Source organism: Prionailurus viverrinus, chromosome B3, assembly GCF_022837055.1.
Source record: "Prionailurus viverrinus isolate Anna chromosome B3, UM_Priviv_1.0, whole genome shotgun sequence".
NCBI lineage: Eukaryota > Metazoa > Chordata > Mammalia > Carnivora > Felidae > Prionailurus > Prionailurus viverrinus.
The window spans coordinates 15,853,572-15,880,687 of NC_062566.1; the positions used below are offsets into that span (position 1 = coordinate 15,853,572).

At 43.9% G+C, this 27,116-nt stretch overlaps 1 protein-coding gene across 2 annotated transcripts in view; it reads left to right on the plus strand.

Moving 5' to 3' along the window:
• Positions 1–461: 461 nt before the first annotated feature.
• The window catches only part of ENTREP2 (endosomal transmembrane epsin interactor 2), a 454,786-nt gene continuing 428,131 nt past the window's right edge, over positions 462–27,116 (plus strand). For both annotated transcript variants that reach the window (XM_047864023.1, XM_047864025.1), the window contains exon 1: positions 462–680. In XM_047864023.1, the coding sequence (XP_047719979.1) occupies positions 462–680 (219 nt within the window). The remainder of the gene's footprint in view (positions 681–27,116) is intronic.

Here is a 27,116-nt window from a genome sequence, read left to right on the forward strand (position 1 = left end):
GAGGCCGGCCGCGGGGACCGCACCTGCGCCCACCCGCTGCCGGCTCGCGCTCCGGCCCCCCGTCCCGGCCAGGCGCGCGGCGGCGGGGCTCGCGCCCGCGGACGGCGGAGGCTCGCCCCCGGCACGCGGCAGCGGCGGCGGCTCGCGCCCGCGCTCGGGCGAGAGAACGCGCGGGGCGGGCGGGAGAGGGCGCAGCGCGGCGCGGCCGGCGGGCGGGCGGCCCTGCGGAGCGGCGGCGGCGGCATGGGCGCGGGCACGGGCAGGGGCAGCGGGCGCCCGGCTCCCCGCCCGGCCCGGCCCGCTCCCGGAGCGCGGCCGCCGCAGCCCCCGCGGCCCGCGGGAAGGCTGTCCCCTCGCCCGGCGCAACTTGCCTCGGACCCTCTGTGAGGAGAGGCGGCGGCGGCGGCGGCGCGCGCCGAGGCCGGGCGGGAGCGGGGCGAGGCGTGCGGGCGCCCGGCGCGATGCCTCGGGCCGGCGGTCCCCGCGCGCCGCGCCCCGCCGCGCTGCCCCGCAGCCTGTCCCGCCTGCGCGAGTGCCCGGGCCGCTCCCGCATCGTGCTGGCGCTCGGGGCCACGCAGATGGCGCTCGGATGCCTCATCGTGGCGGTGAGCTTCGCCGCGCTGGCGCTCACCACCTCGGCCCGCGTCCGCCACTCCTGTCCCTTCTGGGCTGGCTTCTCGGTGAGTGTCTTCGGCCGGGCAGGGGAGGTGTGCTCCGGGCCCCGAGGCTGTGGCCCGCCCGGGACGGCACCGAGGGCTCGAAGTTCGGGGCGCGAACACCCGGGGCCGAGCTGCTGCAGCGCGGGGTGCAGTTCAGAAAACTCCGGGCTGAATAACTCCGGGGACCTTACCGCTCTCGGAGCATCGCTTTCCCTTTCCTGGAGCGCTGATCCCCGAGTTACTTTTCTTGGAGGGAACCGAAGCCGGGCGCCCGCCCTCCTCCGGGTGAGGGTGGGCAGCGCGCGCGCGACCGGCCGCGGGGTCTCCACTGGGCCCTCGGGGACTCTGCGCTCTGGGGACCCGCGACTCGCGACGCGCCCCGGCCGGACTCGGTGCCGGACCCAGCAGCCAAGAGGCCCTGACAGAAGCGGGGAGGCGGGGTCCGAACCGGGTGCGGGGCTGCGACTCTGCGCGCGTCTCGCCTTCGCGGCGGCCGGAGCTGGGGCCTGGGGTGGGGCGGGGCGGGGCGGGGGGGGGGGTGCGGCGCGCTGGGCGCGTCCCGTCGGGTGCTGGTCAGTCCCGGCGCGGAGAACGGCTGGTCCCCCTGCGGCCATTCAGAGACTTGGCGTTGGGGATTTCGCGTTTCCCGCGTGCGTCTGGAACGCAGTGCTCTGGGGGCGGCGGGACTGTGCAGGCGACCCGAAGCCGGCGTCCGGGGGCGTGTTTTCTGAGCTTCAGACCTCCACGGTGCCCGATTTTCAGGCTGTTGACCCCCAAATTAGAGAAGCCAGTGACTAAGAATCCTCCACAGGAGAAAGCCACCAGGAGAGCTCTATTTTAAGGAAGTGATTGTCCGTCCCCAAGAGTTAATTGGGGGGGGGGGGCATTTTATAGCCTTTTGATGAAAGTTGTGTTTTCCTTACATTAGTAAAGAATGGACTTACGGAAATGGAAGAAATACACGCAGGGCATTTGTGAAGAGAAGCACTTGTTCTGAGAACTCTTGACATCTGTAACTACATTTGGTTTATGGTGCTGGAGTACATTTTATAGGCTTAAGCTGCAAACTCAGTATGTTTTAATTCCATCTCCAGAAATCCAAACTAAGCCTTTGTAATGAACGTTTGCTGTTTGTTCTCGAATGTTGAAATTTAACAATTCTACCCAGCTTTGCTTTTTTCGTGATGTTGCTCTTTTGTAATGGCCTCTGTTCTCCCAAGTTCACGCATGGTTTTTAAAATGGGATCTGAGGAGCGCCTGGGTGGCGCAGTTGGTTGAGCGTCCGACTTCAGCCAGGTCACGATCTCGCGGTCCGTGAGTTCGAGCCCCGCATCGGGCTCTGGGCTGACGGCTCAGAGCCTGGAGCCTGCTTCCGATTCTGTGTCTCCCTCTCTCTCTGCCCCTCCCCCGTTCATGCTCTGTCTCTCTCTGTCCCAAAAATAAATAAATGTTGAAAAAAAAAATTTTTAAAATGGGATCTGAGTAAAACTGACTGTGAGACACCCTGATCGATACAGGTGTGGTCCTTCATCCTAATGGGGGTATTAATTTTCAAAGCTTATTTCAGACCACGGTTGAGTCTTGGAGAGCTGATTAGGAACAACAGTATGTGTGGCCACAGCTCAGAGTGTTTAAATCAGAGAGAGGAGGTTGGAGGCAGGAACCGGGGAGCCATGATTCAAACGGACCACTATATATAGTTTTCACACATCTGTTGCTCAGTTTTTAGCATTATTTAATATGCATTATTTTCATGTCGTCTGTTTTGTGGGCACTGATGTTTATGTCTGCTGCAACCAGCCTACAGGTGGCAGACTGGTAAATTAGCTTCACTTCCTGGCTCCTCCCTGAGCCTCCCTTTCTCCCACTTAGCCTTAGCTATGATTTTGGTACTCCCAAAGGGCAATGAAAAACAGCTGCCTTTTAAGAATAAAGCCAAAAGGGAAAACATTACCTGGACACGGTGGTAAAACTATTCATGTGAAAAATTCATACTCCAGTTTAGTCTAAAGAGGCAAGTAAGTATGTAAAACAATAATTCACTTTGCATTTCCGGTGTTATTCCTTTCAACGACTACAACCTATTCGTTTTAACTTCCCACAATTCAGAGTGGTTCTGCAATTGTGTCTATGTGCAGGCATTTCTCTGGGTTCTGGGGACAACAATGAACACAACAAACTCTGCCTACATTTTTGAGATTTTAAAGTAACCTCCACCTTCCATCTGTCTCCTACCCTACCCCCTCACATCCACTTTCTCATTGCCTTGTTTTCTTTCTTCAAACTTAATCTGCTGCAAGCACCATTGAAATTCTTTTAATACGGTGTATTCCATTTTTCACGTATTGCTTCTGTCCTTTGTAGAAGTGGTGGTTGATTCTAGTTATGCTGGGACAGGTTTGCATGTTAGCATGGCTGTGAGTGGTTAACATTGGCCCCTTACCTTATGTATGCCTATCCCCTGAGACCTGGAAACTTCCCTGAAAGGGTATTTTTCATTTAAGAATAGTGACTGGGGTATCTGACTTTATACTGAAATCAGATTGTGGGGTTAGGGCCACACTCTGGTTCCTCTGCATCTTCTGTAATGAAATATGAGGGCTCTAGAAATCTCTAGATTTCTAGGCCTTCTCTATGCTTTGCACGTAATGAAGACTCACTGTAAAAATGAGTTGCCTCTATTTAAGAAAAAGTAATGCATCAGAAAAAGAGCTCACATTTTTTGAGCCCATACTGCATGCCAGACGTTAAAGCTTAGTGTCTTATATGGTGTGATAGCACATTTCGTCTGTGGCCCTTGGTGCTCACGCTCTTGTGCAGTTCCCTCCACTTGAATTTGGACCCGGCTTCTGACTTGCTTAGCCAGTAGAATCCTGATAACAGAGGCAGTCTCAATGCTGGGCCTGAGCCCTAAGAAGTCTTGGCAGCCTCTGCTGAGCACACTGAGATGAAGGGCGATTAAATCACTTGCTGTATTTATTAGTCGAGGTTCTGCAGAGAAAGAACCAATAGCTTGCTCCTTCATTCACTTGAACTGGCTGACATGGAAGCCTAGAAAGCCCGTGATCTTGCCATCAGGAAAGCCGGTGGTATAATTCACTCCGGGTCTAAAGGGCCAACAACCAGAGGTCAGTGGTTTAATTCCTGGTGCAAGTCTGAACATCTGAGAACCAGGAGTGCTGGTATCTAAGGGCAGGAGAAGACAGATGTCCCAGCTGAGTCAGAGAATGTGAAATCACCCATCCTCTGTCTTTTTTGTTCTCTGCAGGCCCTCAAAGAATAGGATGATGCCTGCCCATCTTGGTGAGGGCCATTAGTCAGCCGACTGATGCAAATGCTAATCTCTCCCACACACTCACAGAAACCTTTTACCAGCTATCTGGGCATCCTCTAGCCCAGTCATGTGGACACATAAAATTAACCATCACACCTGCTTAAGGTTACCCAGCTAAGAAGTGGCCACTGTTGGGTTTGAACTTAGTTGCTTTGAAATTAGAGGCCATACTTCCAGCCCTTAGACTTAAACTGGGCACCTCACCACACCCCCCCCCCCACCCCGCCCCAGGCAGAGGCAGAGGGGATGGAATAAAAAAGCACAGTAGTAAAGAGCCAAAGGTAAAGGCCTCAAGGAGGTCACACCTGTTTCTTAGGAAAAACACAAAACATGCATGGAAAGGTGAAGATTCAAGAAAAATTTGGTGAGGCATCACATTTGGGATGGATATGTAAGGTTTAGGGAGTACCTTGGCAAAGGTGGAGAGAGGCAGCGGGGCAGTTGGTATATCAATCACCTGCAGACCACCTTCAAATGGCATTCCTGCCCTGGGTCCTTGCTACCCAGCAGGGAGTTGGGGGGTGGACTGACTCCCTCATAGATGAAGGTCCAGCCCATTTTGAGAGCTGGTGATCTATAAGAAGAGTTTCTAAGACTCACGGAGCTAGGTCTTGAGTAGTTACCCTTTAGCAGGGAAGCTTCATTATGTTTCTTTGAAAATTTCGTAAGGCCCAGGACATCAGAGACAAATTCACAATGTGAATTATCCACATTACCAGTTACATAGTTGATAAAGACATAGTCATTGGGAGCCGACTGTGTAACTGTGTATGTATGTGTGTATGTATATTTTTTTTTCTGTAAAAGCAACACTGTTGCATTTTTTCATAGCCCAAAGGCAGTATATACTTGTTGCAGTAACTGAAACAAAGAAAAAATGAGAGCAGTGCCTCCTTCTATCCCAATTCTATACCCAGAGGTAACCTGTATTACCAGTGTTGGGTAATGTTCCATGCTTTTCTTTACAATCACAAAAGTGTGAAAATTTATGTATATGTGTGGAATATGTTTCTTTTCTTTTAAAAAGATTTACAAAAGGATTGTACTGTACACCTTACTCTGTGACTTTTTAAGTCTAGTATATACTAAATATCCCCAGCCATAACCCATTATTATCATTATCCCCATTATTTGTAATGACTGTATTAGAGTCCGTAGTATGAATTATCATAATTTATTCCATTCTCCTCCTGTTGGAGATATTCTGGTTGTAGCAGTTCTCCATCTCTACAAACATTGCTGCTTATCTAACCTTAGGGGCCAATCCTTGTTTTTGAATGCAAATTCCCCAAAGTGGATTTGCCACAGGGTATTCAAATTTAGAATTTTGTTGGACATTGCCAGATTAACTTCCACAGAAGATTGTAGTCATTCCTAACCACAGGAGCGTTTTATAAGTGTGCCCTTTGCCACCCTCTCCCCAGCACAGGATGTTACAAATACAGGATTTGTATTTACCCTATGGGAGAAAAAAGACATTTCCTGTTTTCATTTGATCTGTATTTCCATGGTTCCTTTATTATATGCAAGTATTTTCTTGCAATATCTTCACTTCTCATTTGGCTTAATTTTTGGCATCTTTTGCCCTATAGAAAATTTAAGGACTTTTTATGTAGTCAGTTTCATTTGTTTTCTCTTTTACAGTTTCAGGGTTCTTTTCTCTGAGTTAAAGGGGTTGTCATTACAGAGGTCACACAGATACTTCTTTTCAACTTCCTTCTGATGTTTTCAGATTTTAACTCATCCAGAATTGCTTTTGCATATGGTATGAAAAAAAGGGCATAACTTTATTTGCTTTCAGACAAATATCCTATGTGGTTCTGTTTTGGGGCTCTATTCAGTTTTACTTTTTAAATTGTCTATTACAAAGTCAATGCAGCATCATTATTTTGATTATAGTAACCGCATGTTTCACTCTGGTAAAGCATGAGCCTCCACACTCCTTGCTTTTTCAAAAGTGCCTTAGCTGTTATTCCATATGAACTTTAAAATATCTGTGTCCACTTATTCTTTACTTTAGGATGCCTTTATTTCATCTCTGTTCCTGAAGGGCATTTTCACTAGGTATAGAATTCTGGGTTGGCAATTCTTTCCTTTTAGGGTTTAAAAACATCCTAATTCCAAAAATAATAATAATAAAAATATCCTAATCCCTTAAAAAATCCCCATTCCTGCTGTCCTCCATGTTTTCTGATAGAAATCCATGGTGACATAAATTGTCATTGCCAAGAAGGTGACAGACATTTTCTCCTGTCATTTCCATTCTGCCATTAAACTCATCCAGTGAGTTTTTATTTTACTTATTATCTTTTCACTTAAAAAATTTCCCTTTGGTTCTTCTTCATGTCTCCTATTTTTTCCCCCTTACTTTTGTGTAGTTTTCTTTCATTTCCAAAATAGTGACCCTTACTCATTGGAGCATTTTTATTATTGTTGCTTTAAAGTCTTTTTGTTTGAGAATTCCAAAATCTATCATTGTTTTCCCATGGAAGTTGACATTTTTCCTGAATCTGTGCATGCTGAATAATTTTGGATTGTGTCCCAGACATATTGAATATTATGTTGTGAGTCTCTGGATATTGTTTCAACCCTAAGGAGACTGTTGATGGTTTTGTTTTTAGCAGGCTCTCTTTCCTCCTGAGTTTAGACCACAAGTTGTGACCAGCTTACTGTGGGTTGTGGTTCTAACATCAGTTCATTTTTCAAAATCTCTGCAGTCCTATTCAGATCTGTCTTGCACATGTGCCACTCAGTGGCCAATCTGGTGATTAGATGGTGATCTGTCCTGTAGATCCGTTCCCAAAGTTTGTGTTTTCTGTTTAAGGTAGTATGTACACATGCATACCTTGCAGGTGAGCCCATGAGTTCATAAACAAACTTCAGGGATCTCTTTCCCTGGCTCCTCCTCTCTGTGATATGGGTGTCTTCTATGTTCCTGGGGCTGTCCGTATCCAGTCCTCCAAGGAAGCTAGGGCTTTACCTCGCTTTGCTGCATAATTCCTGTACCTGCATTTGGCTAGGGGACATACAGTAGGAGGACAGATAGAGAATCAGCAACAAGGCTTTTCCCTGTCTTCTTGGGACCAAGCTCCCACACTCAGAGAGGAAGATTCTTCTGTGCCTTGCCTGTTCTTGCTGCTGCTATGGTATTGTGTGGGGGCAGGGGTGTGAGAGAAAGAAGAAAGAGAAATCCAAAAGAGAAGACAATGGCTATTGCCTTACTCTTTTATGGCATTGGGAGGCATATTTCCAAATCCTTGAGCCAGAACTAGAGGGCTTCCAGCCTCTCTGGTTGCATGAGTGTTCAATTTTGGGTTTCAGGCTGTGCTGAGCTTTGGCTAGGGGGTACTGAAGAGGGAAAAATGATAAAGTACTGCCGATTTGGTGGTACTTTGAACTGTATTGTTCTTCCCTAGTCCACCTGGTACTTTATTTTTCAGAGTTTTCAAGCTGTTTATTCTATACATTCTGTTAGGTCTTACAGGTGTAATCAGTGGGAGACACAGGGTAATGTGTGCTTGCTGACTCACCTGGAATGAGAATCTCAGTGTTTTTAATATACTTACTACTTGAACCAAACATCCTATATTCAGATAAGTGTCCTTTTTAAAAGTCCACAGACACACAGTTTTCCATTTGCAATAACTGGTAATATTGAACCCAGGAGGAGTTTACTAAATAATGAGCTTCAGAAAATGATATGATGACTGTCAAAGATTTTCATAAATCATAGGGATGAACGTTGACTATATTTAACTGGAGAACTAAAACATGACAGGGCACCTGGGTGGCTTAGTTGGTTGTCTGACTCTCGGTTTCTGCTCAGGTCATGATCTCACAGTTTTATGAGTTCTAGCCCTGCTTCTGGCTCTGCGCTGACAGTGCAGAGCCTGCTTGGGATTCTCTCTCTCTTCCTCTCTCTCTGCCCCTCCCCTGCTCACACTGTCTTTGTCTCTCTCAAAAATTAATAAATAAATTTAAATTAAAAAAAACCCTAAAACATGACAATAGGGGAGCAAATCAATGCATAAGTGTTACGTGCTTTGATTATATAGAATTGTGCCATTAAAAAAATAAATGGTAGGAGATGAGGGGAAAGTAAAGAGAAAGTAGCATACACTCCTTGTCACATTAGCTAAATTAACTAGGAGTAGAAAATGTCTCTTGAGGCCAACGAAACAAGTAGGAGAAAGTTAAATTTATTTAAGACTATAAAGATTAGCACCAAATTAATACTAGAGACTCAAGCTGATGGTTTGACAAGAGTGAGGGAGGAATAAGCATCTCCTGGCTACTTGCATCATTGCTTGTAGCAGTGAGGTCATAATATCTAAAAGAAGAGGTTACCGAGGGGGTTATACAAGGTACTAATATAAAAGCAGTAACTAGAACCCACATCCTTCTTGCATACCTAAAGAAATGCAGAGAGAGATAGAGAAAGCAAGCAGAAACTGCAAGCCCACATGCCTAAAGACTTTGTGTATGTGTGTAGGTGTTTTAAATGTAAGGTTAAAAAAAATCTGCCAAAGCTGATGCCAAATATATAGACTGTATTAATATATGTAAATGGGCTTAATTAACCTAGTTAAAAAACCTTTTCAGGTGACTAACAAAGCAAGATCCAGAGATAGACCTTAAAAAAAAAAAGCTGGAAAGGCTAAAAATAAAACAAAAAACTGGAAAAGATACACCAGGCAATTTCAAATAAAGAGAGGGCAAGTGGACAGACAAGGTGCAGTTCATCTATTCTTGCTTATTCATGATACAAGATAATGCCATTTTCATATTTTTATTCTCCTGATGAACATTTGACAGTACTTACCGCTCCTTTATAGAGAAATGGTTTATTTCTTTTATTTAGAAATTTTCTTATTCTGTTTATTTTATTTACTTATTTTCTTAAACTCATTGTTTTTAAGTTTATTTATTTGGAGAGAGAGTGTGCACATACGTGTGCATGAGCACAAGTAGGGGAGGGGCAGAGAGAGAGAGGCAGAGAGAGAATCCCAAGCAGGGGTGTGAACCCATGAACCATGAGATCATGACTTGAGCTGAAATCAAGAGCCGGATGCTTAACCAACTGAACCCCCCAGATGCCCTTTTTTTTTTTTTTAAAGAGACAGAGCATGAGCAAGGAGAGGGGCAGAGGGAGAGGGAGAGAGAGAATCCCAAACAGGCTCCGTGCTCACTCAGCAAGGAGCCCAATGTGGGGCTTGATCCCACAACCGTAGAATAGGACCTGAGTTGAAATTAAGAGTTGGATGCTCAACAAGCTGAGGTAGCCAGGCGCCCTTTACCTATTCTATTAAAAAAATTTTTTTTTAATGTTTATTTTTGAGAGAGACAGAGTGTGAGCAGGAATGGGCAGAGAGAGAGGGAGACACAGAATCCCAGTAGGCTCCAGGCTCTTAGCTGTCAACACAGAACCCGACGCAGGGCTCAAACTCATGAACTGTGAGATCATGACCTGAGCTGAAGTCAGACTCTTAACCAACTGAGCCACCCAGGTGTCCCATTACTTATTCTATTTTTAAGTAACTTTGGGCTTTCTATACCTACATTCATGTCACCTATAAATAATTTTATTTTTTCATATCCAGTATTTCTCGTATTTCAATATTTGTTTTCTACTGCTTATTTCTTTTAGTTATTGCATTGATCGAAACCTCAATAATTTCAAAGGATAGTTTGAAAGGAAACGCCGATGTCTTGTTTTTCATTTTAGCAGGAATGGCTTTCATTTCATTGCTTTAAGCCGATGTTTGATTTTATTTCTTAGTAACTAGGTAAGTTTGAATACTTAAATTTTGCTACAATTTCAAACTTGTGGAGAAGTTCTAAGAAAAGCCCTAAGACTCCTTAATCTAGGGTATGTTAATAATTCACCAATTATTAACATTTTTTTTGCCTTATTAGCTTTATCATTTGCAGATGCCCAAACGTCTGATTGACCAACGGATCCATCAGCAATGCATCTATCTACATATTTTTTCTAAACCACTTGCAGGTACATTGCAGACCTCATGCCTCCTTTCCCCTAAATACTTCAGTCTTTCCTTGTAAGGGCATAATGTACACATGGGGCACTAATAGAAGTCAGGAAACGAACAGTGACACAACAGTCCATATTCAAGTTTTGCCAATGTCCCCAAAGTGTTCCTTATAAATATTTCTCCTGCCTGCTCTCTAGTTTAGCATTCACACTAGGAGTTTAAAATTCATATGTAGGTAGTTAATTTTTCAGGTATTTTCAGTTGTGTATTTATATAATCCCTTGGTTTTTCTCCTTCAGTAATCGATAAACTGAAGTATGTTGATAGATTTCCTAACATTGAATTATCCTTGGACTTCTGAAATAATCCTTATCACTTATTCTCTTAACATAGTATTGGAATTCATGTGCTAATGTATTAAGATGTTTGCTTCTATGATTACATACAAAGGTGGGCTGGAGTTTGTGTGTCCATGCATGTTCACTGGCACACACTATCTTTATTAAGTTTTGTTAAGTTGTGTTGGCTTTGTAAAATAAATTGTTGAGTTTTCCATATTTGTCTGTGGATTAGCATGGGAAAGAGCTGTTCTTTGTAAAGTTAGCTCATCTGTAAAGCCTATTGCCTATTTTAAGTGCTAGATTAATAACCATTAATAGTCTTACATATTGGTCTATTCAAGTTGTCATCTCAGCAAATTTTGGCTTTTGGTTTTATTTATTTTTTTCTACTTGAAAATTGTCACTTGCTGTCTATTATAATCATTTCTAGTTCATTAAGTTCCACTTTTTATCCTTATTACATTCCTCCTCTATTTTGTTTTATTTTCTTAGTTTTGTATATTTTTAAGTTGCATATTTGACATATTCATTCTTGTTTAAATAATAAAAGCAATTATTTACCATTTTATTCTGTGTATAGGTATATTTGTAGCACACAGATTTTTTTTCATTTTTTTAATGTTTATTTATTTATTTTGAGAGAGACAGCACAAGTCGGGGAGGGGCAGAGAGAGAGACAGAGAGAGAGAGTGTGTGTGTGTGAGAATCCCAAGCAGGCTCTCCACTGTCAGTGCAGAACCCCGCATGGGGTTTGATCTCACGAACTGTGAGATCATGACCTGAGCCAAAATCAAGAGTCGGATGCTTAACTGACTGAGCCCCTGAGGTGGCTCACAGATTTCAGTAAAGTGTTCTTCCACTTATATTCATTTTTAGAAGTTTATAATTTTAGTCTTGATTTTTATTTTGATTCTGGGGTTCTGTAAAAGAACTTTTCTTAATTAGCAGATAGTCTTTTTTGAGAGGTGGAGGTTGGGTGTCATTGTTGTGTTACTGATTTCTTGTTTTACTTAATGATAGTCAATGCAGCTTGCCAAGTTTCTTTTTGTTATTTAGTAGCTTTTAAAATCATCAGTACATTGTTACTTTTTCAAAGTTAAATATTTTACTTTTTTTTTTGTCTGTGTGATTTGTCACATTGTTTGACAGGTGTGTCAAAGTCATCCCCTGTTTTATGTTTTGAATTCTTGTATTTCTATGACTTTGCTTTATGTTACTTATTTATTTATTTAAAATGTTTATTTATTTTTGAGAGAGAGCATGTGTGCATGCCCACATGCACATGAGTAGGGGAGTGGAGGGGGGTGGGGAGAGAAAGAGGATCTTCACTGACAGCAGCAAGCCCAGTGTGGGGCTTGAACTCACAAACCACAAGATCATGACCTGAGCTGAAGTCAGATGCTCAACTGACTGAGCCACCCAGATGCCCGCATTGCTTTATTTATTTATTTTTACCTTGATGTTGTTTTGTGTGTATGTGTTTATGACTATGCCTTATTTATTTATTTATTTATTTAATGTTAAATTATTCTCAAATTGGTTTCCATACAACACCCAGTGCTCATCCCAAAAGGTGCCCTCCTCAATACCCATCACCCACCCTCCCCTCCCTCCCACCCCCCATCAACCCTCAGTTTGTTCTCGGTTTTTAAGAGTCTCTTATGCTTTGCCTCTCTCCCTCTCTAACCTCTTTTTTTTTTTTCTTCCCCTCCCCCATGGACTTCTGTTAAGTTTCTCAGGATTATGCCTTATTTATTGATGATACCTTCTGTCATAACATAGTATACATCTTTGTTGTGAGCTTTTGGTATTGGATTCCACTTTACTGATATTAATATCACCACTCCTGCCTTAAAAAAATTACTACAACATTAGAGACTTTTATTGTCCCTGTAATTTTTGTAGTCAACACCTTTTTGTAGTCAACACATATTTATCAGTTTCTTTGGCTACCATTGCTTCTTATATCCTGTTACTTTCTTGGGGCTTTAATTTATTCTTTAGTCGAAGTCATCTTTAGCAACTCTTTCAGTGAAAGTTTGTGAGTGTTAATTTGTCTGAAAAAATTCTCTATTTCACTCTATCTTTTGAAAGATTGTTTATCTGGCTGTAAAATTCTAGGTTGACAGTTATTTTTCCTCAGTATTTTGAGGATGTCTTCTAGCCTCTGGTTTTGTAGAAATTCTGTTCTTATAGTCGGCTTGTAAGAAATCTTCCTTTTCTTGGGTTGCTTTTTAAGTTATCTTCTTGACTTGATGGTCTGCACTTTCAGTGAATGTGGATTTACAGCATGAATCCTGTTCTCAAGTTCAGCCTTTTGAGGATTGATCATGTCTTTCCATATGTATCCTGGACTTCCTTCTACCTTGCTAGTCTGTTTTCCTCTTGTTCAGATTGTCTGACTCTGTCTTTCTGTGATGCATTCTGAATACCTTCCTCATGTTTCTTCCATTTCATGAGCTCCTTTTAGCTGTTTATTATCAGCTTTTGAACCTAAGCCTTTGAGTTTCTGAACTCAATGACTATGTTTTTTATTTCCAAACCTTCTATTTTTCTCTTTTCTAAGTCTGCCTTTTCTTCTGTCTTAGTACTTTGTTCTTAAGGTCTTGATCCTCTCTTTTATGTCTTTAATAAATTTAAGCAAAAATGGTTTTATATGCCTTGTCCTTTGGTTATTTCCCTTACCAGAAGTCCTGTGGACTACTCCTGTGTTATCTGCTCATGGGCAGGGGATGTGGTTTCTTGTATATTTTGTAATAGGGTTTTGTAGGGGGCAGAGGGGTTGAGCACATCTTCAGTGGCCTTTTGCTGTGGAAACCTCACATGATCTAAAATCAGCATTCGTTCCTTCAGAGAGGCTTTACAGAACTTCTGTTAGGCTCCAGATATCACCATCCTGGGGCCAATTTCTGTTAATTTATTTGCTTGAGAGTTCCTTCCTCATGTGGTTGCCAGAAATGTATTGAGTGTTTATTCTTTGAGCTTTATGCTTTGATTTTAGTTCTGGTTTTCCCTACCTCTTGTGGACCAGAGGTCCTGACTTTCCTTCCAGCTCAGGCATTAGCTAAGCCCCTGGCCATCACATCTGTGACTCCCCACCCAGTTGCACTCAACATGAAATGTTTTGTTGCTGCCTGTTCAGTCCTTCTAGCTCTCAGAGGTGGGAAGGTCTCTGTCTCAATAGAGGCTGCCATCTTGCCTGGATTGGAAGCTGATCTCTTTTTAAAACTTGTTTTCTGTGTGCCTCTTGTGAATAGAACATAGCTGGACTTTGATTTTGAATCTAACCTGTAAATCCTTATGATCTGATAGAGGGAATTCAAGGCATTCCCATTTATTAAGATAAGTGGATTTAGTTTTATTCTTTTTGACTTAATTTATTATTACACATTGTCATTTTCTGTTTTTTTTTTTTTTTTCTCTTCCTTTGGCTTGCCTGGGTAAGTTGTTTTTTTTTAAAAACATATTTATTTTTTAAAACTGTAAAACGTACATAACAAAATTTAACATCTTAGGCATTTTAAAGTGTATTTTTCTGTGGCGTTAAGAACATTCCCATTGTCTACAGTTGTCACCATTCATGTCCAGAGCTTCTGCCCAGCTGAAGCTCTACATTCATGAAACACTAACTCCTCATTCTCTTCTCCCCCAGCCTCTGGCAACCACCATTCTGCTTTCTGTCTCTATGAATTTGGCTATTCCATGTGCCTCATGTAAGTGGAATAATATGATATTTGTCTTTTTGCTATTGGCTTATTCTACTCAACATCCACAAAGTTTATCCATGGGGTAGCATGTATCAGAATTTCCTTTCTTTTTAAGGCTGAACAATACTCTCTTGTGTGTACGTACCACATTCTACTTATCCATTCACCCTTCAGTGGACACTTGGGTTGTTTCTGTGTTTTGGCCACTGTGAATAATGCTGTGTGTGGCTGTGTAAATATCTGTTCTCAAGTTGATTTTTATTCCATTTTCCAACACTCCTCACCTCTGCCTCTCCATTATTTGGGTGGTTCTTATTTTCATCTTGGACAATCTATTTCATTTCCTTTCTTTAAAGTTAAGTTTATTGATTTATTTTGAGAGAGAGAGCATGCAAGTGGGGAAGGGGCAGAGAGAGAGAGAGGGAGAGAGCAGTGCACAGCGCAGAGCCTGATGCGGGGCTCAAACTCAGGAACCATGAGATCATGACTTGAGCCAAAGTCACATGCTTAACCGACTGAGCCACCCAGGCACCCCCTGGACAATCTATTTCAACCTGAATTTTCTTTTTTCTTGTTAAAAAATTTTTTTTTAACATTTATTTATTTTTGAGATGAGAGAGACAGAGCATGAACAGGGGAGGGTCAGAGAGAGAGGGAGACACAGAATCTGAAACAGGCTCCAGGCTCTGAGCCGTCAGTACAGAGCCCAACACGGGGCTCGAACTCATGGACCGCGAGATCATGACCTGAGCCGAAGTCAGACACCCAACCGACTGAGCCACCCAGGTGCCCCTCAGTCTGAGTTTTCTAATAGCACACCAAATTAAGTGAGTGATATGATCACTATCCTTTTCATTCAAGCCAAACCGCTTCTTCACCCTTTCCCACCTCCCAGTTCCACCAACTCCTACCCCCTGACTGGCAGCCCCTCAAGAAGAAGCCTCTGGAACCTTTCTCTGTCCCTGATTCAGTTTTAAAGGCTAGTTCAAAAGGAAATGGATTTTGAACATTATACAGCATACATACTTTGAACATGTGAGGGAGAATATTTTTTGCTTCGTATGTCAGGCTTTTACTGGGGAATTTGGAATTTGAATCTTGAAAAGGTCAAAAAGTACCATATCCTATGGTTTTATTGAAGAGTAAAGAAAATGTAATAAAGCCCTTGATGGTTTCCTAGACTACTTGATATTGTTGCCATATTTGCTGATGAATTCAAACCATGTCTGAGGCACTTTGCCCTTCCAGAGCTGGTGTCAGGGTGACAGCAACAGGAGAGATGTTGATAGACACAGCAAAAGCTAGGATAGGGCTTCCTCTCAGCCCCCAGCACCCTACCCTTCTTTGTTCTCCACAGGCACCTGCTGCTGAGAACACTACCCGTTGAAGGGAAGACCTTCACAGTCCTTGGAGAAACCCCATGTGTCTTTCTCACTGGGGTAGTCTGTGTAATGGCTCCTGTTAGCTCTTCTGGAGGCTCTATAGGGGTTCTTACCCATGTGCCCACCTGGGGTAGCCCTGGGGCCTTTCTTTGAGAGACTAGGTGTGATTTCTTTCTTTTTTTTTTTTTGAATGTTTATTTATCTTTGAGAGAGACACACACACACACACACACACACACAGTGTGGGTGGGGAAGGGGCAGAGACAGAGGGAGACAGAATCTGAAACAGGCTCCAGGCTCTGAGCTGTCAGCATGGAGTGGGATGCGGGGCTCGAACTCACGAACCATGAGATCACCACTTGAGCCGAAGTAGGACACTTAACCGACTGAGCCACCCAGGCACCCCAGCCAGGAGTGATTTCTAGTAAAGGTCTGATTTCTAGGTCCACCATCCCTGCCATGCCTAGGTTCAGGGTACCTGAATTCTGTTTCTACATTTAGGCACTTAAACTTACCTGACCTAACGTGAATAACATGTTTTGGAATTGTAGTTTCAATTTATTATCATGACCTGCTTTTATCTCCTCTACTGTTGACGAAAACGTCATATTTTACTTAATGGGTATAGCATAGTGAAGTGGACAGTGATTTAAGGAGCCTACAGGATTTGGGGATACTGGCATTTTTGGGAGAGAGGGAAGTGTCAAGTCAAGTATTCAGGGCCTGGCAAATGTAAAAAAACGACTTCTTTTGTATCAGCAGCTACCAGAACCTATTACGTACTTATCTACCACATAGGCATGAGGTTGAATTGTTGTAAAATAAGTTCTTAAGATTCAAGCACATTCTTTTATGGAGAAAATGTAGAAAATTTGAAATTGATGAGAAAGTAAATTTTTAGTTGAAAAATGCTAAGGTTATCTAATTATAAGTGAAGTGTTGGCTTGTCATCCATGATGAGAAATTATAGATAATGGCTTTGATAGTGAACATGGATGGTGATTTTGAAATAGATGTTTGGAACACTCAGCAAAATTTGAAAGGACTATGATAATGACACCTACTTAACATGTTAATAAGCAACTTAGCCACAATGAGCATATACTAATCAGAATCATCTGATTAAAAAAAAAAAGCCAGAAAGTTCTTTTCAGCTATTCACAAAGGGACACTACCTTTTTAGAAACTAATTTTTGACACAGTCTCTGAAAAAGGCAGGGGCTTCTGGGTGGCTCAGTCGGTTAAGTGTCAGACTTTGGCTCAGGTCATGATCTCAAGGTTAGTGAGTTCTAGCCCTGCCTCGGGCTCTGTGCTGACAGCTCAGAGCCTGGAGCCTGCCTCAGACTCTGTGTCTCCCTCTCTTTCTGCCCCTACCCTGCTCACACTCTGTCTGTCTGTCTCTCTCTCAAGAATAAAATAAAATAAACATTCACAATTTTTTTTTAATTAAAAAAAGAAAAAGGCAAAGAAAACATGGCATCTTCTTTTCACCTGCCAGTTTATTGATTGAGCATTGGTGTTCTCCATATCCACTCTCCATGTCCTTGGTTGCCTTTTGGTGTCGCTAGAAGGGGGTGAGGCTCAGTACCCACTCTTTTCTCTTAAAAGGAAATAACACCTAAGAAGTGCTAGTGGATTAATAGAGCCTTAAAGGGCACCTGGGTGGCTTAGTTGCTTGTGTGTCTAACTCTTGGTTTCAGCTCGGGTCATGATCTTGGTGGTTTTGTGAGTTCAAGCCCTGCATTGAGCTCTGTGCTGCCAGCACAGAGCCTGCTTGGGATTCTGTCTCTTTTTCCTCTCTCTCTCTGCCCCTCCCCCATTCGCACTGTCTCTGTCTCTCTCAAAATAAATAAATAAACTTAAGAAAAAATCGAGCCTTAAGTCTCTTGTAACTGGTGGTAAATAACTTCTCCCAAGATTGACTTTCTTTTTAAAAAAGAGGGTGTGGGGACACCTGGGTGGCTCAGTCAGTTAAGTGTCTGACTTTGGCTCAGGTCCTGATCTTGTCCTCTGTGAGTTCAAGCCTTGCACTGGGCTCTGTGCTGACAGCTCAGAGCCTGGACCCCACAGTGGATCCTGTTTCTCTCTCTCTCTCTGCCCCTCGCCTGCTCTCTCTCTCTCTCTCTCTCTCTCTCTCTCTCTCTCACTCAAAAATAAACATTAAAAAAAAGAGGATGTGTAATATATATATGTATCATGGTATATATATTCCCTGATACTTTATTTTTTGCTATATAATAAATAACAACAACAACAACAACAAAAAACCACACACATACACACAAAAGAAGACAGAGAGCCAGGAACCCCTTGAGCAAGGCACTGCCCACTGACTTCAAGAGTTATGCCAGTGGCTGTTACCTGTAGTCCAGATGGCACGTCTCAGGTGAGGGGAATAGAATCAGAGTTTAGGAGAAAGAGAGAGAAAATGTTTCTGCATTGGAGAAACAGCCCTGGGAGTGCATGTTCTCTAGAAAGCACATATTTGTCTCTGTATAGTTTATGATGGTGACGGTGATTATGATGATGGTGACAAAAAAGCATTAGCTATTTAATTTTGTGGAAATTTAAATTGAAATAGTGTGGAATGATACAGACTGAAATGCAAAAGCCATCATCCCTTAGCCTCTGCCTTCCCCATTCCTCAAAAAGTTAAATATTTTCCACCTTTCTGTTGTTATTTCTTTGGTGGCAGGCACCCTGTTGTCTTCCTGTCTCATATGTCACTGAAGAAAGGTCCGATTCCTATCTGGCTCATTTTCTTTTGTTGGCAACCCAGCCAGTTTCTCCTTTGTGGGAGCTTCTAAGGTCTACTCTTTGTTCTTGGTGTTCTGATATTCTGTAGTGTTTAGTGAAGAGACTTAGCCATTCAATGTGCCCCTTCTTTAATGTTGGAAATCTTGTTCTTTGATTATCTCTGCATCTCATTTTTTTTTCCTGTTCTTCTTTTATGGAACTCCTGTTCACTGGATGTTTGACCTGGATTGATCTCCTAGGCTCCTTAGCTTTTTCTTCCCTATTTTACATGCCTTTGTCTTTTGCTTTGTCGTCTGAAAGATTTCTTCAGCTTCGTCTTCTGGATCACCTATTGAAATTTAAAAAAATAATTACAGCCGTGGCACAGGGATGGACAATTGAAAGGATTCTGGAGACTGCAGGGTGTACTTGGGTAAGGCTTTAATGAAGGGAGAGAATACAGTGCAGCAACAGAAAGAAACACAAGCAAATATCAGAGAGGTCCAGGCCACCCGGGGCCAACTCCCGGGATCCTTTCTCTGTCACACAGGATATGCTTGGACTGAATTGTGAACTGTCATGATATTTGAGAGCGACAGTCTTATCTGAAAGTGCATCTTTTCTACCCTTCCTGGTCATGTAGCCAAAACCAGGCTACACAGCCTGGTTCAAAAAATAAAATAAAATAAAATAAAATAAATCTAGAGCAACCAAGTGCACACCATCAATCTAAACATTTTCTATAAACGATCTGGTGAGTTGGTGCTGGTTGCCCTGGTCTGTCTGGGACCCTAGCAGAGGTTGATGTTAATTGCTGGTTGGTGCATTTCATTCTGGTTTGGCTAACTGTCTGCCCTGGTGGTTCCAAGTCTCCCTGGAGACTAGCATAGGTTGCAACAGACCGGGTGAGATTAACTCTATACTTACCCAGCAATCATAATTAAAGTTGCAACGATCTCTTTCATATTTTCAGCTGATTTTTCTCAGCATTTGTCTTCCTTTCTAATTGCGTTTCTTTTTCATTTCCTACCTGAGAGTACTAATTAGAAATAAGTTAAATACGTTTTCTTCTTATTCTTGAGTTCTGTTTGCTCTAGGGTCAGTCTTTTTATTTTCCTAAATCTGCCTGTTTTGTGTGTCTGATTTTTCTTATTGGTCTGGAGGTTCTTGGTTGTCCTTTTATAATATAAGGAATATGAAAGTCGATTAAAAGATGTGCTTGGCATGTTTTCCTCTACATTCCTCTCCTCCCATCAAATGAAGGCCCAACTTCACTCTGTCTGGACATGGGCACCTGTGGGCACTTGGGCTGTGACCCAGCTGGCTGCCTCTTCCCCTTATCTTGGGCTGCTCTGAAGAGTGTCTGCTATGAGGGATGACTTCTCTCTGTGGAAGCAGACGAGGCAGAAAGCTCATTTCTTTGGTGCAGACAGCATTCTTTTGATTTTTTCCTGCAAACACATACCAGTGTTGTACATGTTGGGGTGAGTGCCTGGGGGCCTGGGTCCTGTGGTCCATCTGTAGTTCTGCAGTCAGCCTTTGGGCACCCACTTTAGGTCTCATTTCTTCATTTTGCTCCTGTGACCTGTGGTCTGGGAGCTCATTGATACAGATTAGCTTATCTCTCTAAAGCCTTCTCTCCCGGATGCACGGATCTGAGACTCTTCCATCTGATTCCTCTTGTTAACTTGTTTTGCATTCCTTTAAATGGTTTTCTCTTTCTCTTCTTCCACCCAAAATATGTGCATTGGCGGGAGAATGCCAGCGGATCAGCTCACATAGTCTGAGACTGGATAGCAGAGCCAATGTCCTGATGGCTCTCCCTTGAGTCCTGCCCCAGTTTCCCAAGCTGCGTTCCATACCCCTCTTTCTACTACTTGGTGCCAACTTTCTGGACCTCACTCTAGTTATTGCAAGAATAATGTTTTTGATAATTTAAATTGACCCATTTTTTTTAACTTCCTGTAAATCATGTTACCCTGCAGCTCTTCCACCCATTAACTCAAGGAGTTGCTTTGGGGGGAGCGTAGGTGCTCCCTAGAACAAAGCACTCATTACTCAGCTTTGAGTCACAACACTTTCTTGAGTCTCTAGAGAGACTGTAGTCATGAAAACCATGCTTTGTTTCAAGTAAAAAGGAATCTCTGAATTCTAGGAGCCTTCCTTTATACACGGAGAACAAAACTTAAAGGCCTGAAAATTCTTTTACCCTCATGTTCCATGTTGGTAGGACAGAGGATATGATGGGAGGGAAGTTCTCATCCAACAGGAATCAGGGAAGAAGAGGAAGCAGAAAGCCCACTGGGGCTGGAAGGAAGAGTTTTCAGGAGTTGGAGTTCCTGAGGAGAAGCTTCTTGGATCCCTGGGCATAGCATGATGGCACCCCATTACACATGGTAGAAGCCAGATGGGTGAGTAAGAACCTGACCACTTAAGCTGGTGGTCCCCTTACCCTTCATGCCCTCCAGCCTGGTGCAGGAGCATTAAGGTAGCACTTATGGAGAAGGGGAAGGAAATGTCTAGAGCGGGGGTTGGAAAACCTGTTCTCTACAGGGTAGTATTTTAGCCTTTGTGGACCAGATGGTCCATGTTGGAGCTACTCAACTCTGTCATTATATCATGAAAACAGCCCTGGTGAGTGGGTATAGCCATGTTCTGACAAAAATTTACTGACAGAAACACAGCAGGCCAGATTTGGCCCAAGGGTTATAGTTTTCTGATCTCTGGTGTAAACGATTAGGCTTGAGATTTCCCACAGTTTGTATGTGGAATAAAGACTTCTGGAAGTTTCTGTGTAGATGTGAGACATGTTAAAGGGAGCCAGAAGAGAAGAGTCAGGTCTCCTCAATGGTGAGGAAAGATACTCCCCTAGATGAGTATCTAGGGTAGACTATCCATAGCTGGGGCCTGTGGAGACCATAGCCCAGTATCAAGATCTTCAGGACCACCCAAAACTGAGGTGAGGTAGGTCGGAGACAGTGAAAGGCAATGTCATGCTCCAGTGATCCTGTCACGTTGCCCTGTGAGCTGCACCTCTGCAGGGGTCACACGAAGGGCTGGACTGACTCTACAGAGATGGAAGGGGCAGAATGAGCTACGTTTCACAGCGGGTCATTATGTGACTCAGACTACTCTCTCCCTGCACTAGTGGGCACTTGTGTGACTCACAGAGTTCTTCACACTTGAGATGGTTACCTCCCTCCTCCTCAAACACCCTACTGCCAGCTTCCCATCTGCACTTGGACATGTTACAGATACCTCAATTTCAGGATGTCCCAACCTGAAATTTCTCATCTTCCCCTGCATACACATTTCTTCTCTTCTGTTGTTACCCATTTCTCAAACCAGTTGACCCAGTATCTTGTTGGTCACAAAGTCCTGTTGATTCTTCCTCTAACATATCTACTTCTACCTACCATATGTATCTCTTACCCAGAATATTTCTGTAGCCCCCTAACTGGCTTCTCCACTTCTACTTTGGATCCCCCCTCCCCCCACAACAGTCTGTCCTTCACACATTGGCCAGAGTTGTGTTTAAAAATGCAGCTATGGGGGGGGGTGCCTGGGTGGCTCAGCTGGTTCAGCGTCCAACTTCAGCTCAGGTCATGGTCTCATGCTTCATGAGTTCGAGCCGCGCATTGGGCTCTGTGCTGACAGCTCAAAGCCTGGAGCCTACTTCGGATTCTGTGTCTCCCTCCCTCTCTGCCCTGCTCATGCTCTGTCTCTCTCTGTCTCTCAAAAAAGAAATTTAAAAAATGCAAATATGGGGGTGCCTGGGTGGCTCAGTCTGTTAAGTGCCGACTTCAGCTCAGGTCATGATCTCATAGTTTGTGGGTTAAAGCCCTGCATCGGGCTCTGTGCTGACAGCTCAGAGCCTGGAGCCTGCTTTGGATCCTGTGTCTCCCTCTATCTCTGCCCCTCCCTGCTCACACTCTGTCTCTCTCTCTCAAAAATAAAATAAACATTAAAATTTGTTTTAAAAATGCAAATATGTAATGTCATACTGCGTTCCAAAATGGTGGACTAGTCAATTTGGACCAACCCAACTTCTCAGAATGAGAAAAGCTGGATATGTCAAATGTGTTAGGCCAGTGTGGTTGGCTGAAAGATGGTCCCCAAAGATGTCCATGTCTTAATCCCTGGAACCTGTGAATGTGTGCCTTATGTGCTGAAAGGGGCTTTACAGGTGTGATTTAGTTAAGGGCCTTGAGATGAAGACCTTATCCTAGATCATTTGGGTGGGCCTGATGTAATCGCAGGGATCCTTATCAGAGGGAGAAGGAAGTCTGAGTCAGTATGAGGAGATGTGATGGAAGCAAGATGTTGGGAGTGATGTGGGAAAGGACCACAAGGTGAGGAATGCTGTTGGCCTCTAGAAGCTGGAAGAGGCAAAGAAATGGATTCTCCTCTAGAGTCTCCAGAAGGAATGAGGCCAGCTGATGCCTTGACCCCCAGCTCAGAGAGGGTAATTTTACACTTCTCATCTCCAGGACTATAAGATAATACACTTGTGTTGGCTCTTAGTCACTCAGTTTCTGGTAGTTTGTGACAACAGCAACAGGAAATGAATACAGTGGAGAAGTCTGGTGGGCGTAGGGGTAGCAGGAGAAACAGAGGGATGAAGATTGTTTACATTCTGATATGGGCCAAGGATGATGAGCCACACATACAGCTGGGCTTTAGCCAGACAGAACACAGGCCTGTCCCAGGTAGAATGGAATGGGTGTTACTTTCCAGTTCCAAGGACCCCTTCTCGGGTGAGTGCCAATAGAATGGGTGTGGCTGTGTGTACGTGATGTTAACTGTAATCAGAACAATCTCAAGAGGTAACGTGTGTTGAGTGCTTGCTTTTTGGCCAGACACTATCCTAAGGTTTTACACATTAACTCATTTACACCTGCAGCTCTCCCATGAGCAGGGGGAAGTATCTTTTCCCATTTTGTAGATTGAAAATTGTCTGAGAAGTCCTCCTGGGAGGAAGCATTTGAGAAGGTTGGGAGGGATGTGTGCAGAGGATAGAAATGAGATGGTGGGAGAGGCTTGTCTTGTACTGTAATGGAGAGGGCCTATAGTGAGCCAGGGCCCTGGGGACTGGCTCTGGTCCCATGGGCCTGTGTTATCTCCTGTGGCAAGGTCATAGTTGGCATGGATTGAGTGTGTTTGGAGATCCATATTGCTTTCCCTGTTTGACCTGGTGGACCTGGATGCCTGGGGGTGTGGGGGAGGAGTATCAGACCCCAGGTGTGGGAAACAGTAGAACCATTCTCCTTGTGGGGTGGCTTCAGCAGGCTGCTGAGCAGTGAGAGCAGTAATCACACAGGTGGCAGCCTGCTGTTCTCTGAGTATCCCCCCCCCTGCTCCTCTTGCCAGAAACCTCCCCACCCACCTCCATCTTTCAGGGAATGGGTGAATTTATAAGGGCCCTTCATCACCTGGCACAGGTGGCTGTTCAAGAAAAGTTTGTGCAATGACCACAAGAATGACTTCTCTGAGACTTACCTTTATCATTTGTGGAAAGTGGGGCTGGAACCTGAGTTCTTTCTCCAAACCAGACTATGCCATGGACAGGCAGAAATATAGAAAGTCATCATTTTACCCATTCAGACTATCCAAGTATATAATAGTGTAACATTCTAAAATAAACAAAAGTGATTGGCACAGATTTCTAGGCATTGTGGCTGGGCTGTGATTTCTGGGTTCTCAGGTAAGGGGGAAACAGTAGGAACTTGGTTGTTTAGGTTGAGCTTGAGGAGGGAGTGGGCTCCTTTCTCATGGTCCAAGCCATGGAAAAGGTCACTGCAGGTGTACTTACATCACAGATCCTGTAAATGAATTGGGATTTATTCCCTTGTGGCCCCCAGTGTTTGCTATGTACTGCCTGCCGAGGTGAACATTAAGTGCGTATGGTTGAAAATAGTCCTGCCAGCCCCTCCTGTCCTGTGTGTCAGAAGGAGACGCTGGAGCCCAAGGACAGCTTTATTCCACCAGGAGTCTCTTGAATGGACTCCCTTAATTGCCTATAGCAAGCCTGTGGGTGCCTTTGGGGGGCAGTGGGAGAGGGGCCCGTGATGGGAATTGTTTGTGTCTCAATTGCTGCTCTGTTCCTTGTGACCCTTGACCTCGAAGCTGGTTGCTGGGAATAGAGCAGATCAGTTTGTAACCTTGCTTTGGGCTTTTATTTTTTGTTTCCTAAAAAAAATTTTTTAAATGTTTATTTTTGAGCGACAGAGACAGCATGAGCAGGAGAGGGGCAGAGAGAGAGATAGACATAGAATATGAAACCACGAGATCATGACCTGAGCCAAAGTCAGATGGCTAACTGACGGAGCCACCTAAGCACCCCTACCCCTGGCTTTGGGCTTTTAGAGAAAAAACCCAAACCCCAACCCTGCCCCCTGAGAGTCAAAGTTAGGGTCACCTAGGGTGGTGTTGATCTAAGTCTGCTGGCCTTAGCTGTGGGAAGCCCAGTGGGAGCTCACTCTATAGGGAACCTGAGCCAGGGACCCCTCCTTCACAGGAAGACCCAAGGTGAGGGTGGGGGGTGGGCATGTGTGGGGCTGGTGCCTGCCAGGTGTGGTAATGAGGACCTATGACAGATTTCTGACATAATACAAGCCGTGTTGTAGAAAGACTAATCCTTTACATGTGTGTTCTTTGTAAGTGAGGTTAGCTCTTGATGTACTGGCCTGCCCATGGTGAGGAACTGGTGGGTTATTTGCAGGAGGACAAACTTATAAGCCCAGAGGAAGGAATACGTTGTGTGCTCCCCACTGTCAGGTGTTCAGGAACAAGTGGCCAGCCCTTTGGCCGTGGGACGGAGGGCTTCGGGGCCTGAGCCGGGTGTCCCAGTTTGTACCCTATGATGGCACGGCCTCTCCAGTCAGCCTGGGAGTGGCTGATGAGAGTTAACACTCACGGGCACTCCATGTAGGGAACTGACATCTAGGTGTGGGACTAGGGAGCCACCTATGTAGGCCTGAAGCCAGGGGACAGAGAACTTCAGAGAACAGAACCTTGAATGGAAGAAGACATTGTGACAGAGACAGGAACATTGGAAAAGGTAGGGGAGCCGGAAATGTGCAGGAGTCAGCCAGGTGGGTACCCTGAAAGATCTTGCAGGAAAGGCTCAGAGTAGATGTTTATTTTTATTACTCTTGGCAAAAGTATTTCCTGACATTTTCCAGTGATGCAAATACTGAATAAACCAACGACTTAGGAAATTTGCATTTTCTCTGTGCCTTGGGAACATTGATTCTTTCCTTGGGGGAAAGCTATCACATGCGTGCAAGAGATTTGGGGGGACTGTGGTAAGGAGTGTGGGAAGAGGCAATGGTGAAGAACGAATTGTTCCATTTGTGACCTGGGGTGTGTCTGACTTACTCAGGGCCACCCAGGTCATACTGAGCTCTGGAAGGAAGAAATGTTGGAGAAGTATGCAGGCCTCAAGAGGGCTTAGTGCACATCTTTTCTTCTCTGGTTCTGGGCTGATTTGGCATGTGCCAGCTTGGCTGGAGGGGGTGATCTGAGAATAGGTGAATAACCAGATGACCAGGGTGGTACCAGATAACCACAATGGTGTTCCTTGGAATGGCGTGCTAGGTTCACATAAAGCATTACTGATCACGGTGGTGTTTGCAGTGGGATTCTGTAGGTTTCATACACTTACCAATAAATAGAATGTATTTTAAACCAGTTTCATATTTTCTTGTTAGAGCATTTCTTCTTAAAAAAATTTTTTTTTAATTTAAAACTTACCATTGAGTTAGTTTTAGAAAACACAAAGACTACCAAAAGAGAAATCAAACCTTCCTGGCAACCTTGATTCCTTCTTTGGAGAGAAGCTGTCACAGCCCAGAGAACCCCTGTGGGCGTTTATAAGACAAAAGTGAAACTTGTACAGCAGCTTGTTAGAAAAAGTGGTTCGGAGAAGTGCAAGATGAGAAGTCACAGTCTTCCTCCTCTCCCCAGAGGTGTCCCCAAGGAAAGAGGCTTTCTTTCAGACCAGGGGTGAGTCAAAAGGATAGATGCTGTTTGCACTGTTCTGACTCTTCGTATTGTCACTTAACCATGTATCTTGCAGCTCTTTGCTGATACAGCTCATCTGCTTTTCCTGAAGTCGTCACGGTGCTCTATCGAATGTCTAAAACGTAATTTATTTAATAAGCTTCTATTGATCCCACACTGTGGTGATTTTCATTTCTGTTAAAACATCCTTGAGAGGAAATGCTAGCTTGTGTAAGAATCTTCATAGGGTGTTTCCTAGTCAACAAGTTTCTAGGTCGAGGGGTACCTACATTTTGGATTGAGGTAGATTTTGCAAATTGCCTCCAAAACAGGCTGTACAGTTCACAAACCCAACATCAGTGAGAAAGCTCCAAAGCCTTCAGTGTTCTCTGCTCCATCATTATCTCCTCAGAGAGCCTGTGCTGACCCCACTATTTTAAGAGCAGTTACTACTCTGTTATCTTGATTTTTATTTTCCTTCAAAGCACCTAATATGACCTGAAATTAAATTGGCTTATTTGTCTAACTAAAATCTAAACCCCATAAAGGTAAGGGTTTTGTTTATATACCACTGTGTGGTATATATACCACTGTTTTGTTTATATACCACTGTTGAGCCTGGCCTGCAGTAGAGCTGTGGACATTCACTATATATTTGTTAAATGAATTAATGAATGGACTTTGAGTCATTATGTTTTCAAATGTGATAGGGCTCTTTTTTTTTCTTTTTCTTTTTCACAGAATTTCCCAGCAATTCCAGTTATTTTTACTACACAACAAATTATCCCCATAGTTAGCAGCTGAAAACAGGTATTTTATTTCGCTTATGAGTTTTTCAGTGAGGAAGTTGGACTGGCTCTGTGGGGGAGATTCTTATCTTATGTGATTGTGTCAGATGTCAGCTGGGGCTGGAATCATCTGAAGACTTGACTGGACTGGATGTGGTTGCTCACATGCTGG